This window comes from Harmonia axyridis, chromosome 7 (assembly GCF_914767665.1).
Source record: "Harmonia axyridis chromosome 7, icHarAxyr1.1, whole genome shotgun sequence".
Classification (NCBI taxonomy): Eukaryota; Metazoa; Arthropoda; class Insecta; order Coleoptera; family Coccinellidae; genus Harmonia; species Harmonia axyridis.
This window is the reverse complement of record NC_059507.1, coordinates 5,988,071-6,002,535: the sequence shown is the minus strand read 5'-3', so window position 1 is coordinate 6,002,535 and position 14,465 is coordinate 5,988,071. Positions and strand designations below refer to the sequence as shown.

Here is a 14,465-nt window from a genome sequence, read left to right as displayed (position 1 = left end):
GGTTTTCCAACAAGAGGTTTCATTTCAAATAGCCCGCTATCTGTGCAGCTGTGCCTAGTACTACGCAATTGGTAAATATTGAACGATACACGCTTCAATAACGCATTGAAATTGTTAAAATTGATCTATTTTGCAAGAAAAGTGTTATTTCTCGAAGAGATGAGCACAATTGGCCACCAAGATCTTTCGATTTAGCCCTTTTTTATTTGGGGCCCCGTTAAAGATAAGGTTTATGCCAATGCTAGGACAAACTGCTGGAAATATTCAATTGGTCACGGAAAATTTCATGAAAAGAAGAGGAAAAGGAAACTAGGTGGGCAGGTAACTTACTTTCGTAGAAGTTTTGGAGCTTCCTGGGGTTGAAGCAAGTCACTAATAATTCTTCTTAAACTAACAAGAAACTCCAATGTTACCTAGTTTATGTTACCGCTCTTAATGATGTTACAGAAAGATGTAGGTTTCTATCGAAGCTTTTCAATGCTTTCTTCATCCCAACTTTCTTATGTTAACTATTTTATTATATTTCAAGGACGTTAAGAAGGCGTAGAAAACTATTTTTGGCTGCGTCTATTCATGAAAATATGTCACACTATCATTTTTGATATAGAACTGATTGTTTAAACATACCTATAAGGAACTGAGGTCTGGTAAAAATCATAAGATTCATTGTTTAGTATCTCGGAGTTTTTCGACTACGGTCGGTGAATTTATTAGCTGTTTAATGAAAACTACATCCAAATTCACAGAATATTCATAAAAAACTTATGATAAAAGGTTTTAAATGATTCCAATCAGTCTATGAGGTTATATTCATGTTTTTATAAATGTTTGAGGGATTAAAATCAATTTTCTGTATTAATACAATTAATCAATCAACAAACATGATGTTTTTATAGACAATGTCTTTTCTAAATTGACCTATACCACATCAAAAAAATATTTGTGGACTAATACCTTTGTTAAGAATGATTTTCTGATAACAAAGATTATGGTTACTTCTGCTTTCAAATATAGTCCCGAGCCAACAGAGCACTCGAATTATTTCATAATAAAATAATCAATATCAAATGAATAATAAATTTCTTGAATTTCAAAACAATCTACTTATGTTTGAGATCCACCAAGTGATGCTCACTGTTCATGCTTCAGACTTTCGTATTTTCTCAAAAGAGGGAAATCTGCATCTAATTTATGGTTATCATAGGAGGATTCAAATTCGACTTTAGTTTATAAGCGTTTTTCCAAATTTCAAAAAGACAGATCGTCGAATGAAACCTATAGAATATAGCTAGAGGCATTGAAATGTGCGTTATTATAGTCCAAGCCCAGTCTCCGAAGAACGCTATTTGGTCTGGATTGAATTCAGCTTTGTTCTTTTCCAAACTATTGATGGTCCACAGTGCCATATTTGAAACTATCAGGAATGTTATCAGTTCCCTGCCAGGCTTCTCCTGGCATTGTTCTGTTGTGCTGCACCTCCTCCACCAAGAATCAAGCACAAAAATCGTCTGAAGGCTGGTTTGAATAAAGGAGAATATCTCAGCCAGTAAACTGACTGTTATTGAGCCTCTTGAAGTGAAGCAATTGCCTATTATGGAGAACATGCTGTATATGAAAACTCCAGTCTGAGCAACAACCAGCAGAGTGTTGTCCAGCCCAATTCCAGCCTGACCTTCAGCTGAAAACATAATCACATTATAATTGGAACTTCACCTGGGTTTTTTGATGTTAAACTTTGCTTCCGCCGTTTTGCAAAAGATGGCTGTAGCCATAGACAATCGTAAATGTATAATGTTTTTTACAATGAAGCCTCGAATCTCGGAAAAAAAAACAGTGGAAGCAAAGTTGTACGCCCATGTACAATTTCTGATGACAATATGCACTTCTGTTTCTCAGTACTAACCCTTCAGTTTCCTCTCATATTTCATTGTCCTCATCCTAATCATAGCAGCAATGGTTGCCAAGATGGTGATAAGGTAAAGAACTAATTCCATCGTGTTCACTTCAATCTGAGCTAAAATATGTCTTCTCCTTTTAATTTCCTCTGAGTTAACCTTATCTTGCGTGAGAACGAAAAACATTATGAGAGAAATTATGGTGAAAACGATAACCATGATACCAGCAAAAAGACCTTTATGGGCGCTGCTGCAGTCTACGGTTATGTGATTTTCAGTATTCACAGGTCTACCTCCTATGTGATCTGAAAAAAATTGAAACAAGGAGTCAGGTGTAACGATGAAGAAGGTGGAACTTAGAGCCGAATACTCATTTATTTGATATTATTGATATTTAAGTACCTATTATTTTTATTCATGTTTTAAACAACAACAAATGACATTTAACCATAACCAAGAAGTGATATGGTGCTATCTGAATGCCAGGGACTTGTGAGTGACATATTAATGCCAGCAACCATACAAAAGTAGTGAAATAAATTAATCAAATATTTTCTCACCGAAAAAATAAATGTTCTGTTCCTTTGGTTGGTTGTTCTTTTCTGTGGATCTTCCATCTGCATTTTTTGGCAGAAATGCTCTCATTTTCTTCCACATTTCGAAGAGTATAACTGCGCATATAAGACTATATTCAATAGTGCAAGGAAACAGAAATGGACTGGAATTCATAACAAGAGATCCCATGACCAATTCTTCCTGGCAGAATTTCTCGTGCATCAAGGTCTCTGTGTCGTTATATTGCTCTGCAATTATGAGAAGAAGAATTACATATTTATGGAACAATGGAACAAAAGGGTGACCATAAACTCCAAATAAAAATCGTGGAGCTTGTAATGAGATCAACATGAAATTTTGCATATTAAGGGCCATATTTACTGAACCTCTGTTAGGTTTTTGGGACGAAACGATATTATTTTTAGTAGGTATTCAATACTAAGTATTAAGTTGAGTTATATTAGGTACCTGCCAAATGTATCATCTCATGTTTAGTCTCTTCAACTAGAACATACAACCATTCACATAAATCAGTTGCAATCATGTGCATCAATCCAAACCTGGCCAGCTTCTTTATCTTCCTCAATTCCAAATCCTATGACCAAATGAAGATGTTATTCATTTGCTGTACTCATCATAATGTAATAAGACAAACAACGTAGTTATTCACCTTGCTGCTCAAAAAAATAAATTGCATCTGCAGAAGTGTTAACAGAGTTCTTGCTGCTGGAGTAATAGCTTGAAAAACGTTGGTTTCACAATTGGTGTAGTGTTTTGCTTCAAAGTATCTCACGAACTCTAGTCCTGAATATACCATACTGCCTATACCAAATGCTGCAATTTCAAAGGGAGTTACTACATAACATCTTCAATGGTAAAAAATTCGATTAAATGTTGTCAGCAATATATATGTTAAATGGCTCCATTGACCATACCAAATTTTATGAACATCTGCTAGTAGAATACGAATTATGGAGGTCCCAGGAATATACTTCATAATATGGGTGTGTCAATTTGAAATTCGCATATTTGATTGACTATAAATAGAAAACTGATTTTTGTTTGAAGTTATGAGTTTATTGAGAAATTTGAACCTTAACATTCATGTCGATAATCATAAGTTTGTTGACAATCTGAAAACCAACATCCGTCAATGTATTGGTGAGATATTGCCGGCAAGGTCTAAGCTTTATATTGAAATAAAAATTCCATCGATATTCTAATTGAAAGTGTGTTTTATTTACGTTAATTTTGGGAGCAAAAAAATGGATATCCCTTTACATTATCCTAATGTTTAATTCACCAAAAATGACAATACCGTAAAGCGAATAGATATACAGGGTGTTTCCTAAACATGCGGCAAAAATTCAGGGGGTTGTTCCTTGGACTATTTTAAGCATGTTTTGTCCTTGGATGATTTTTGAAAAACCTCTTTGTTTCGAAGATACAGGGCGAACAACATTTTTCATATTTTTAAAATTAATAATAGTTTAAATAAAAATGCGTACCGCACTGTGTTTACTAAGTAGGTACAATTTATTTTTAAATTTGTTTAACAACATTCCAATTACTAAAAACGGCCAGTTTTTTGACTAAAAATTGATAAGTGCAGATGGTAAAGGCATACGAAAATGCGAAATCGGATCATTGCTGGGTGTAACTTAATAAGAAATGATCCTGGTGTTTTTGAAAGGGTTCGGCAGTCAATGAGGAGAAGATTGGATGCTTGTATGCTGGCTAGAGGTGGTCATTTTCAACAGTTTTTGTAGGTTGAGTTGAATTTTCATGTAATTTTTCATAATAAAATGTTATTATCTGAAATTTTGTTTCCCCTTTATCTTCGAAACAAATAGGTTTTTCAAAAATCATCAAAGGACAAAATATTCTTAGAATAGTCCAAGGAACAACCCCCTGAATTTTTGCCGCATGTTTAGGAAACACCCTGTATAGTGCATGACAATAATTGGAAACAGGAGTTCATTATAATTATTCAATGTCGATAAAAGCAAAATACCTACCAATTGCTCCTAAACGTAGATAGAAACTGCCGTATCTCTTAGAATGATTTGAATTTTTTCTCACGGGAAAGTTGTCCACATTTGCGCTGTTTTCTGAAATGGTGATAATCGGTCAGCGAATTGTTGATTGTTCATTTGTAATTCTTTCAGAACCTTGAATGCGGCCAACAGAAGCACTCGTAATTTCTTTTTTCGTTTTAGGATAATAATAACGATGATATATCTGATTGTTTCATTGTTGATTTCGTCATGGTACATCTCTGTTTTATGGCATATGCCAATCCTAAATGAATTCAAGGCCTGACGAAATACACACATCGTCAAAAAATTGAACCCACCAGATTTCTCAAGAAATCAACAATTCATGTTCTGGAAATGAGATGAATATATTCCTTCATTGTTTTCATTTGAGTGATAGGATAGTGAAGATTCTACACACAAACAATTGTCATGTTACATTCAACGAGTTGAGAGTTTATAGGAGGGGGCAGGACTTTTGACGATGTGTGTAGGAACATTCAAGAATGTGACACTTGTTAAAAAATGTACAACCATAACGTGAATATGAAAACCAGAATAGTTATTTATAATACAAGTGCAGAAGGCATTGATATTCTTCCACGAGTTCAAAATTCAAAAACGAGCCACGAAGTGGCGAGTTTTGGAATGAACGAGTGGTAGAATGAGCCTTCTGTACGAGTATTATACATTATTTTCTCTAATTCATTGCATTTTCATTGAAATTAATGAAATATTCCCATAAATATAATTTAGTGATTTTTGCATTGAAAAATGTTGGTTGGCAGAACTGATTTCTTTAAGGCAAATTGATGAATTGACAGATAAAGCCGTGGCGGAAAGTTCGGAGTACCAACACAGAATAATAAAATATAACCATGAAAACTGTGCGTTTCTGATATATTCTCGCACGATTTTGTTCTACAAGATGTGGAAGAATGAACGGAATAACCACAGAATTAGAGAAAGACTATTATGAAACTTTGTAAACCCTAAATAAATTCAACAAGCCAGAAAAAAGCTGTGTACAGATTCCTGAAAATTTACACTATTTGCCAAAAGATATAACTGTATTCCATGATAATGGAACTAAATAAATATCTTGTTAATTTAGAACCTCATGTATAGTCTTGAAGACTATATACTCTGTCCGTAAAGTATGGAACAAATTCATTTTTAGCTAAACAGACCATTTTAAGAAATAATCCTGAAACACGTCGATTTTTTAATTTAATTTCCCGTATTTTAAAATAATAATCTAATAAACAGGGTGAATTACTTTCGAATAATGACGTCACCGTCATTTTTTTTTTAATGGAACACCCCCATTTTGTCCCAATTTTCCGATTACTCTAACTGAGCTGATTCCAAAAATGTATCACATGTTGATTCCAATTGGTACAGGGTGGACAAAAATAATAAATTAAATCTAAGCAATAATTAAAACATTCACAAATACCAAAAATATTGTAGTACTAAACTGTCATTGAACACCAATAAATTACTAAACAAATAATGACATTTCACAAAAAACTAGACGGCAATGTTTTTTTAAATTGATAAGAAATTTTTTTCATATTCTGTCTGCTAGACCACAAGTACGAAATATGTTTGGAAACAGCTCATTTTTATTAATCTTAAAATGTAACAAACTACATTCAAACCAATTGCCGCTAGACAATGAGTATTTTTGATAATATTGTTGATTTAACTAATAAAGAATTTTACGCGTTACTTTATGAGCACACATTTGAATATTGTCCACCCTGTACCAATTGGAATCAACATGTGATACATTTTTGGAATCAGCTTAGCTAGAGTAATCGGAAAATTGAGACAAAATCGGGGTATTGCATTTAAAAAAATAACTAACATAAAGTAATTCACTCTGTATATTGGATTATTATTTTGAAATACGGTAAATTAAAATAAAAAATCGACGTGTTTCAGGATTATTTCTCAAAATGGTCTGTTTAGCTAAAAATGAATTTGTTCCATACTTTACGGACACATTGTATAAAATGATTGAATAGATTTTTTTGTTGTTCACACTGTCACATTTCATTTCGATGTATCTGGTTTTGGACTAATGTGTTTTGAAAAAAAAAGCTATTATTAATATCCTATGCATCTTGCTACGGATCTGGTAGGTAGGATCAGTAGAACATAAAAACAAAATTTAAATATCAAAAAGCGTATAATACTTACGATACGAACTAAGAAGAGAATTGACAGCTTTCTCCTTCGCCACCGTGGTGTAGATAACGATCAGAAAACTTATACTTCCCAGATATAGATAGAGATAAAACCCTTGATAAAACGAGGTTGTCACTTCTTTCGATAAAATTTCGGTAATTGGAAAAGCCATTCCCAATACGACGAGCAGCTTAGCGTAGAAAGCTGATAGGATGGTTGTCAGGGCATCGCTAGTTTGAAAGAAAAGTTATTCCAAATGGAAGCCAAGGTGTAGATATAGTGAATAATATCCCGTTGCTATAAGCCCGAAAGTCGATCTTATTTTCCGTTCGTTTCATATTCCTGCATTCATAAATCTATGGAATTGATTGATGACTGAATAATATCGTCGGCATTTTGACGTAAGGGACGTATCTGCAAATTTGAGCATGTTGAGTTGTTATAGGATCGCTATAAATACCATAGCATGCGTCTCTACAAGTTTCGATTATGTCAAGGCCATCAAAACTCAAGGAAAATATGAAAAATTCAGGAACAGAAAAACTGAAAATTGTGATATTGAGGAATATTTGGAGAAACTCAAAAAATATCTCAAACAATGTTAAGAACTATTTCAAATAACTCCCTAAAATGTGTTCCAAAAGTTGTATTTCCATTCCTATTTTTATTTCATTGATGAATCATGAAAATATACAAACAACTTGTGTTCCGAGAGATAATCGGTCTTCTGTGCTGCTTTTCAGCCCATAAAATTAGTAACGGGTGTTTTTTTTCGTGGTATATAACTTTAAGTTGGCATTACTGTTCAAGATGGTGACCGATTTAACAGCTGTCAAGTGATTTATTCTCAGTTTGGTTTGGCAATTCATCATGAATAGACTCACGCCTGAACAACGCTTGCAAGTAGTGCAATTTTATTTCGAAAATGATGGTTCTGTGCGGAATACGTATCGCGCACTACGTCCATTTTATTTTGTTTAGCGATGAAGCGCACTTCTGGTTGAATGGCTACGTCAAGAAACAAAATTGCCGCATTTGGAGTGAAGATAATCCTCAAGTGTATGTCGAAACACTGTTAAATCCAGAAAAACGTTTGGTGCGCTTTATGGGCTGGTGGAATCATTTGTCCGTACTTCTTCAAAAACGATGATGGCCAGGACGTTACAATCAATGGTGATCGGTATAGAGCCATGATTACTAACTTTTTCATTCCTGAATTGAACAACCATGATGTCCAGGAGCTGTGGTTCCAACAAGACGGCGCAACATGTCACACAGCTCGTGCCACAATCGATTTATTGAAAGACAAGTTTGGTGAGCGCCTAATTTCACGTTTTGGACCTGTGAATTGGCCTCCAAGATCTTGTGATTTAACACCACTAGACTACTTTCTGTGGGGCTATGTAAAGTCATTGATCTATGCGGATAAGCCACAAACCCTTGACCATTTGGAAGACAACATTCGCCGTGTTATTGCCGATATACGGCCACAAATGTTGGAAAAAGTAATCGAAAATTGGACGTCCAGATTGGACTACATCCGAGTCAGCTGTGGAGGTCATATGCCAGAAATCATATTTGAAATGTAATGCCACAAGATTATCTTGCAGATAAATAAAATTCATGTCAATCCAATAATCCATCGTTGTTTTATTGCAATTTAAATTTCTATAGCTCTAAAAAAAACACCCTTTATATTCTACAGTCTTATAGCTGGCAGTCTCTAGAATGCTGCCTGAAAAGTTCTAGCATCATCCATTCAAGAGTTATCGTGTTTTTGGTTGGTTAGCATCAGATAATATACCTACTTCATAATTGTGAGTACCTAAAGTTCAACACGAACGAAAATAATGATGAAGAAACATGACATTCAGCTATTGTTTCACTTCGACAGAAATTCATAAAACTAATACGTCCCTTTGTCGAAATGCTGACAACATGTATACCCATTCTTATCAGAAATATATCGCTAAAACCATGACCAATATGGAGTAATGATTATCATAAGCTTTAAAACAGTAATAATAACATTCCAAAAAAGTGTTTTAATAAAATAATAAACTCACTTTCCTTGTTGTCTGTTCATTATTGCTTCTTCTTTCTCATTGTCAACTACTGTGTTTTGACTATTGCCGTGATTGTTGAAAAGTCTGGAATAAAAGAAGGTGAAAAAAATACATACAAACAATGCCAATAGTTCTCCATAATAGCCACATCTTGTAGAACAAAATCGTTCGAGAATATCACAGATTGGCACAGATTTCATGGTTATATTTTATTATTATATATTGGTAGTTCAGTACTCGGAACTCTCCTGTCAAATTTGTGATACAGAATAGTTCTACCAACCAACAGTTTTCAATGCAAAAATCACAAAACGATATTTCAGTGATATTTCACTCACCCTAGCATATTTCTTCTCTGGTTCATTAAGGCATGTACAGCTGAAAGTGTGAATGCTTGTGACGGTCTTCTAAGAGCAGCAAGTATCGCAGAAGGTCTTCTGGAAGTTGGTAGAGAACTTTGCCTCTCATTGTCTACAGTCAGTCGGTGATGATGATGTTGTTCCATAGCAAGAAAGTTCATTGTTTGTCTTTCAATTGTAGGTGAACTGAAGAGTTATATACTTAATTAAATATGCTTAGATCCTTCACATTGAAAGTGAATAATTCGCAATTTTTCACTATGATATATCATTTCCACTTTTAAGACAAAATATCTCGTTATGGGTAGAACAATTCATAATTCCGAAACTATAAGAGCTAAGATCTTGTGGGGAAAAATATTCTTTTCAGTAGCATCGTAGGAATATACAGGATGTCCCAAATTCGAGTGCCTATAAGGTGTTATTGCAGAACTGGACATATTGAAAATCTGATAAAATAGAAATATGACAATTCTCATTTCCAAGAGAAATACTAACTCAAAAGTCAGAGAATCTAGAAAGAGCCATGTCAAACACGCCTACGTGTACTCTCTTAAATCAAAGCGATGTTGGAAAGGGATTTGTTCAAATAACTATTAGGTCTACAACTTTGCTTCCGCCGTTTTGTAAAAGATGGGTGAAGCGGCAAGTCGTAGTCAAAATATATAGATCGTAGATGTCATACTTTTTATATTTGTTATATTTTATTTTTGTAAACATAACGCCTTTGAAATATTAGTCGATTTGTATCTGCATCATGAAGTTATTCTTGATTGAAGATATCAGCTTACAAGCCAAATACTCGTCATTTGCGGCAGGTTTTAATTTTCTGCTTTAATATTAAGAAATCTGCTGCTGAGGCTCATTGAATGCTCTCAAATATCTATGGCGAGGCCGCTATTAGTGAAAGAACGTGCCGAGAGTGGTTTCAACGCTCAAAAAAAGGTGATTTGAAGACAAGCATGACGGTGGAAGAGAGACTGTTTTTTGAAGATGCAGAATTGAAAGCATTACTTGATCAAGACTCGTGTCAAACGCAACAAGAATTGGCAGGATCATTGGGGGTGACCCAACAAGCCATTTTAAAATGCCTTAAAGTCATGGGAATGATTCCGAAACAAGGAAATTGGGTGCCGTACGAGTTGAAGCCAAGAGATATTGAATGGCGTTTGTTTTCTTGTGAACAGCTGCTTGCAAGGCAAAGACGAAACGGATTTCTGCACCGCATTGTGACTTGAGACGAAAAATGGGTTCATTACAATAATCTCAAGCGCAGCAAATCTTGAGGATATCCCGGTCATGCTTCCACGTCGACGGCCAAACCGAATATTCACAGTTCCAACTGTTCCAAGGTCATACTCAAAATTTGGTGAGACTAGCACGGCGTAGTGTATTATGAGTTGTTAAAAGCGACTGAAACAATCACAGGCGATCGTTATCGGATGCAATTAATGCGTTTGAGTCGAGCATTGAAAGACAAACGGCCGCAATACAACGAGAGACATGATAAATTGATTTTACAGCATGACAATTTTCAACTATATGTTGCTAAAGTGGTCAAGACATACCTGGCATCGTTGAAATGGGGAGTCCTACCCCACTCGCCGTATTTTTCAGACGTTGCTCCCTCGGACTTTCATTTGTTTTGATCAATATCACACAATCTGGCTAACCAGCACTTCCGGTCTTATGAAAAATTAAAAAATTAGATCGATTCGTGGATCGCTTCGGAAGTTGACGAGTTCTTTCAATACTTTGAATAATAAATATATAACCAGTTTTTTACAATTAAGCCTCGAATTTCGGAACAAAACGGCGGAAGCAAAGTTGTACGCCTATGTATATCAAACTATTTTTTATTTAACTAATGTGATTTTACCTCTATTCCTCTCATTAGATATCTACTCTATAGATGCCTACGTATATTATAAAAAATCATCCCCGATAACACCGTATTCCTTCAAACCGGCAAACAACAAAATGAATCTGAAACTTCGATGAAACGAGAACTGCTAATAACCATAATTATAATTTGGGAATAGAGAGGGGCCAAAGTAATATGAAAGTAAGTAAATAGGGCTGCGGCGGCATAGTAAAATTTTCATCGTATTCTTCGAATCCATTGTTGCGGAATTTCGTACGCAAATGAGTACGTTTATAGGTCCAGTTTAACTTCATAAATTCGGGAATTTTCTGGGGAGTTCATGGGGATAATTCGCTGAAGCGAAGTTTATAGTTTGGGAAGGGTGGCAAAAATGAGAATTATGGAATTTAAACTTAATTGAATGAAGTTTTTCTCATTGGAAGTAGGACGGAATGAATTATTCTAGTTGGATGTCTGAGAGATCACCAACTGAAATATAAATCATCGGTTATTTTCAGGACCTGCTGAATCAAAATTGCGGGATTCAATATTAAAATTGCATGTTAGAAAATAAAAGCGCAAACGTCATTTGAAACATCCCAGAAAGCAATAAATCAATCATAAGTTACGGACGAAGATGCAACACTAGTTACTGCTAAAACTACACTACGATTCATGATCAGCATTTTGAATAGTATATTCTAAAACAAGTTGCAGAATGGGCTCCTATTCCAACACGAATGCGAAATTCGAAAACGAGCGACGAAGGAGCGAGTTTTCGAACGCAAGAGTGTTGGAATTGCCTTCTGCAACGAGTATTAGACGATATTTTCTCTATTTCAGTCAAGCTTTGTGAAATATTGTCGAAATTCAATGAAAAATTCATATTTTATATCCTAGTGACTTTTGTATTGTATCCTGACAGTTGGTGTGACTGTTACGAAAATTGACAGATTACGGAATTTGAATTTGAATCGTACGTTTCGAATTTTTAAATAATTTTAAATTACGCATTAAATTCATGAATTATGTCTGACGAAATCGATTTAACACCACCAGAATCAAGAGAAATTGCGAATAATGCTGCAAATCATTTCACGATATCCAAAATATACATTATGTTAACAATTATATACAATTATTGACGTTTGTTGAAATTTGATAGGATGGAAAGGCAGTAGAGACAACCACAAAACGAAAAATATAACTGAAAACGATGCTGTAATGAGTTCATTACAGCACTGCTTTTAGAACTGTAATGAACTCATTACGATACTGAAATAGAGAAAAGTCATTATAACTCGACTAGTAAAGAAATGGTTGAAGCTTTATTTTCTAGAATGAAAGAGTGCCGTTCATTAATGACAAGTATGGTACCGTATTTAGAAAACCCAGGCTAATATCTGGAATTTCTGGGAAACAGTCGATGTCTACAAATGGCCAAGAAGATACATTTGTACTTCATAGCAAATTAAGAGTTCGACTGACAGACTGCAAGAAGAGACGACTTTAGGAAAAAAAACACAATCCCAAACCGAAGACTATTTCACTTATGCTGATGATGATAAGGTAGAGAAATTATAAGTAAGAATCTGAAATTTTCGAAAAAAAGTGGATGAAATACCCGATGCTGCAACTTCTCCTAGACGTAAGCTGCGCCCTTGAAACCTCACTATGTTCCAGATCAGAACCCGATGTTCAAAAAACGTTTTATTTGAGGGGTCTGTGACGAATAATTTAGGAGATATAACGATTTTTGGATAGAAATTCAATTTTGTCCCAAATTTCGATTTCAAATTTCCTCGAAACTGTGAGGTCTACGCAAAATCGGTGAGCGGTGCCAGAATTGACGATCCCTGATTAGCCGAATTTCGATCTCACCTGAAAACTTTTTTGTCGAAAAATTTTCGTAAAATTTTCCATACAACCCTTAGAAAATTGAAAAAAAATTAAAAGTTTCTTCATGGGACTTTTGTACCATTTTATTGATTGATTCGACTATGTAGATCACAAAAATGCTAACAGTTTGGAGATTAGTACATTATTCCAGAAATTATAGGTAAATATCTGAAATTTTCGAAAAAAAAAATTGATGAAATAACCGAGGCTGCAACTTCTCCTGAACGTTAGCTATGCCCTTGAAACCTCACTATGTTTCAGATCAGAACCCGATGTTTAAAAAACGTTTTTATTTGAGGGGTCTGTGACGAATAATTTAGTAGATATAATGATTTTTGGATATAAATTCAATTTTTTGGTTAAAAGAAAATAGTTCAACATTTTTTGTCACCACCAAAAAGTTTAGTACTGGACCAAAATTTTTTTTGATATTTCTCTTAACTAGCAGCGGTTCACCAAAAAAAAGTTCTGGAGGAATGAAGCGGGCACTGTTCCAGAAAATATATCACCATGTAGATTTTCATATCTCATTATGAAAACTTTGAATTGCAATATGTATATCAAATATAAGTTAAAAATCTTATGAAGGGAAGGTGCTATGAAAAAAAAACTCAAACTTTGACACCCTATATCTCTTAAACAAAGTATTCGCGGGCCCATGTTTATAGAACTTATAGAACAATATAGGAACAGCCTCTATACACCAACTGAAGGGTATGATGAACTCGACACAAGCATTGCATTCCTAAATGAATTGAATTATTTGGATTTGAATGAACTTTGAACTGTTCAGGGAACGAGCGCTCAAGAAGTGAGGTACACCCATGAACAAATTCTCATATAATTATGCCCAAAAATCCAAAATATCCTACTTCCGTCACGTATAGAGAAGAAAGCAATCTCCTCAGAAAATAAAATTTTATATTCAACACTTGAAGTCTCTTGATAGTAATCTGAACCTACCTGTTTTCCTCCCTGAGAGTATCCATTAAACAATGGCTCATTATATTCTGTCCCCCCCTGCTTTTTGATATCCTAATCTTCCTTTTATCAAAACTTCTGGCGAACTCTTGGGTTTGCTGAGAATTATTGTCGAAAAAACATGCACGGTTTTAAGATAAAACTGTGAGACTGTAATTTGAAAACTTTACTCACGGGTTAAAGTTTTTAATTTTAATTTCCATACAGCGACAGATTGAACGTTCTTACATCTGAATTATGCGAGAACTGTGTATATCACTGGTGTTCGTTTACTTAAGTTTTTAACAAGTCGATGTTTTTTGTCGCAGGGAAAACCCTGAAGGACGCACGAGATGAATTGAGTATGACTGTTAAGAGGAGAAAGAATCGAAGAGACTTATCGTTAATTTACTGGAGAAAACTCCTGAATCGGGCAGAGAAACGAAATTCGATAACAATCATTAACTTTGATCCGTTGAAAATTCGTTGAACTTGTACAAAAGTGTTTTGTCAACAACGTAGGTATGCCGAAAATAACTTTAAAAGTGTTTACTGTTCTCTTCCAATGACACGTTAATTGCAATATTGATATTTCTTGTTCGAATAATATATCCCTAAGGTGAACGTGAAAGGAC

At 34.6% G+C, this 14,465-nt stretch overlaps 1 protein-coding gene across 2 annotated transcripts; it reads right to left on the bottom strand.

The window, feature by feature from the left end:
* Window positions 1–792: 792 nt before the first annotated feature.
* Window positions 793–14,225, bottom strand: LOC123684070 (proton channel OtopLc-like). Of its 2 annotated transcripts, XM_045623178.1 has the most exons (11): window positions 14,026–14,183; window positions 13,834–13,949; window positions 9,087–9,293; window positions 8,749–8,832; window positions 6,695–6,912; window positions 4,469–4,561; window positions 3,121–3,284; window positions 2,919–3,045; window positions 2,456–2,698; window positions 1,904–2,200; window positions 793–1,678 (listed from the first exon to the last, which is right to left on the bottom strand). In XM_045623178.1, the coding sequence occupies exons 2-11, from the start codon at window positions 13,872–13,874 to the stop codon at window positions 1,185–1,187; spliced, it is 1,968 nt and encodes a 655-aa protein (XP_045479134.1). In that variant the 5' UTR covers window positions 13,875–13,949; window positions 14,026–14,183; the 3' UTR covers window positions 793–1,184. The 2 variants fall into 2 exon arrangements, with proteins under 2 accessions (XP_045479134.1, XP_045479135.1); XM_045623179.1 differs by lacking the exon at window positions 13,834–13,949 and having other exon boundaries at window positions 14,026–14,225.
* Between the last annotated feature and the right edge of the window lie 240 nt (window positions 14,226–14,465).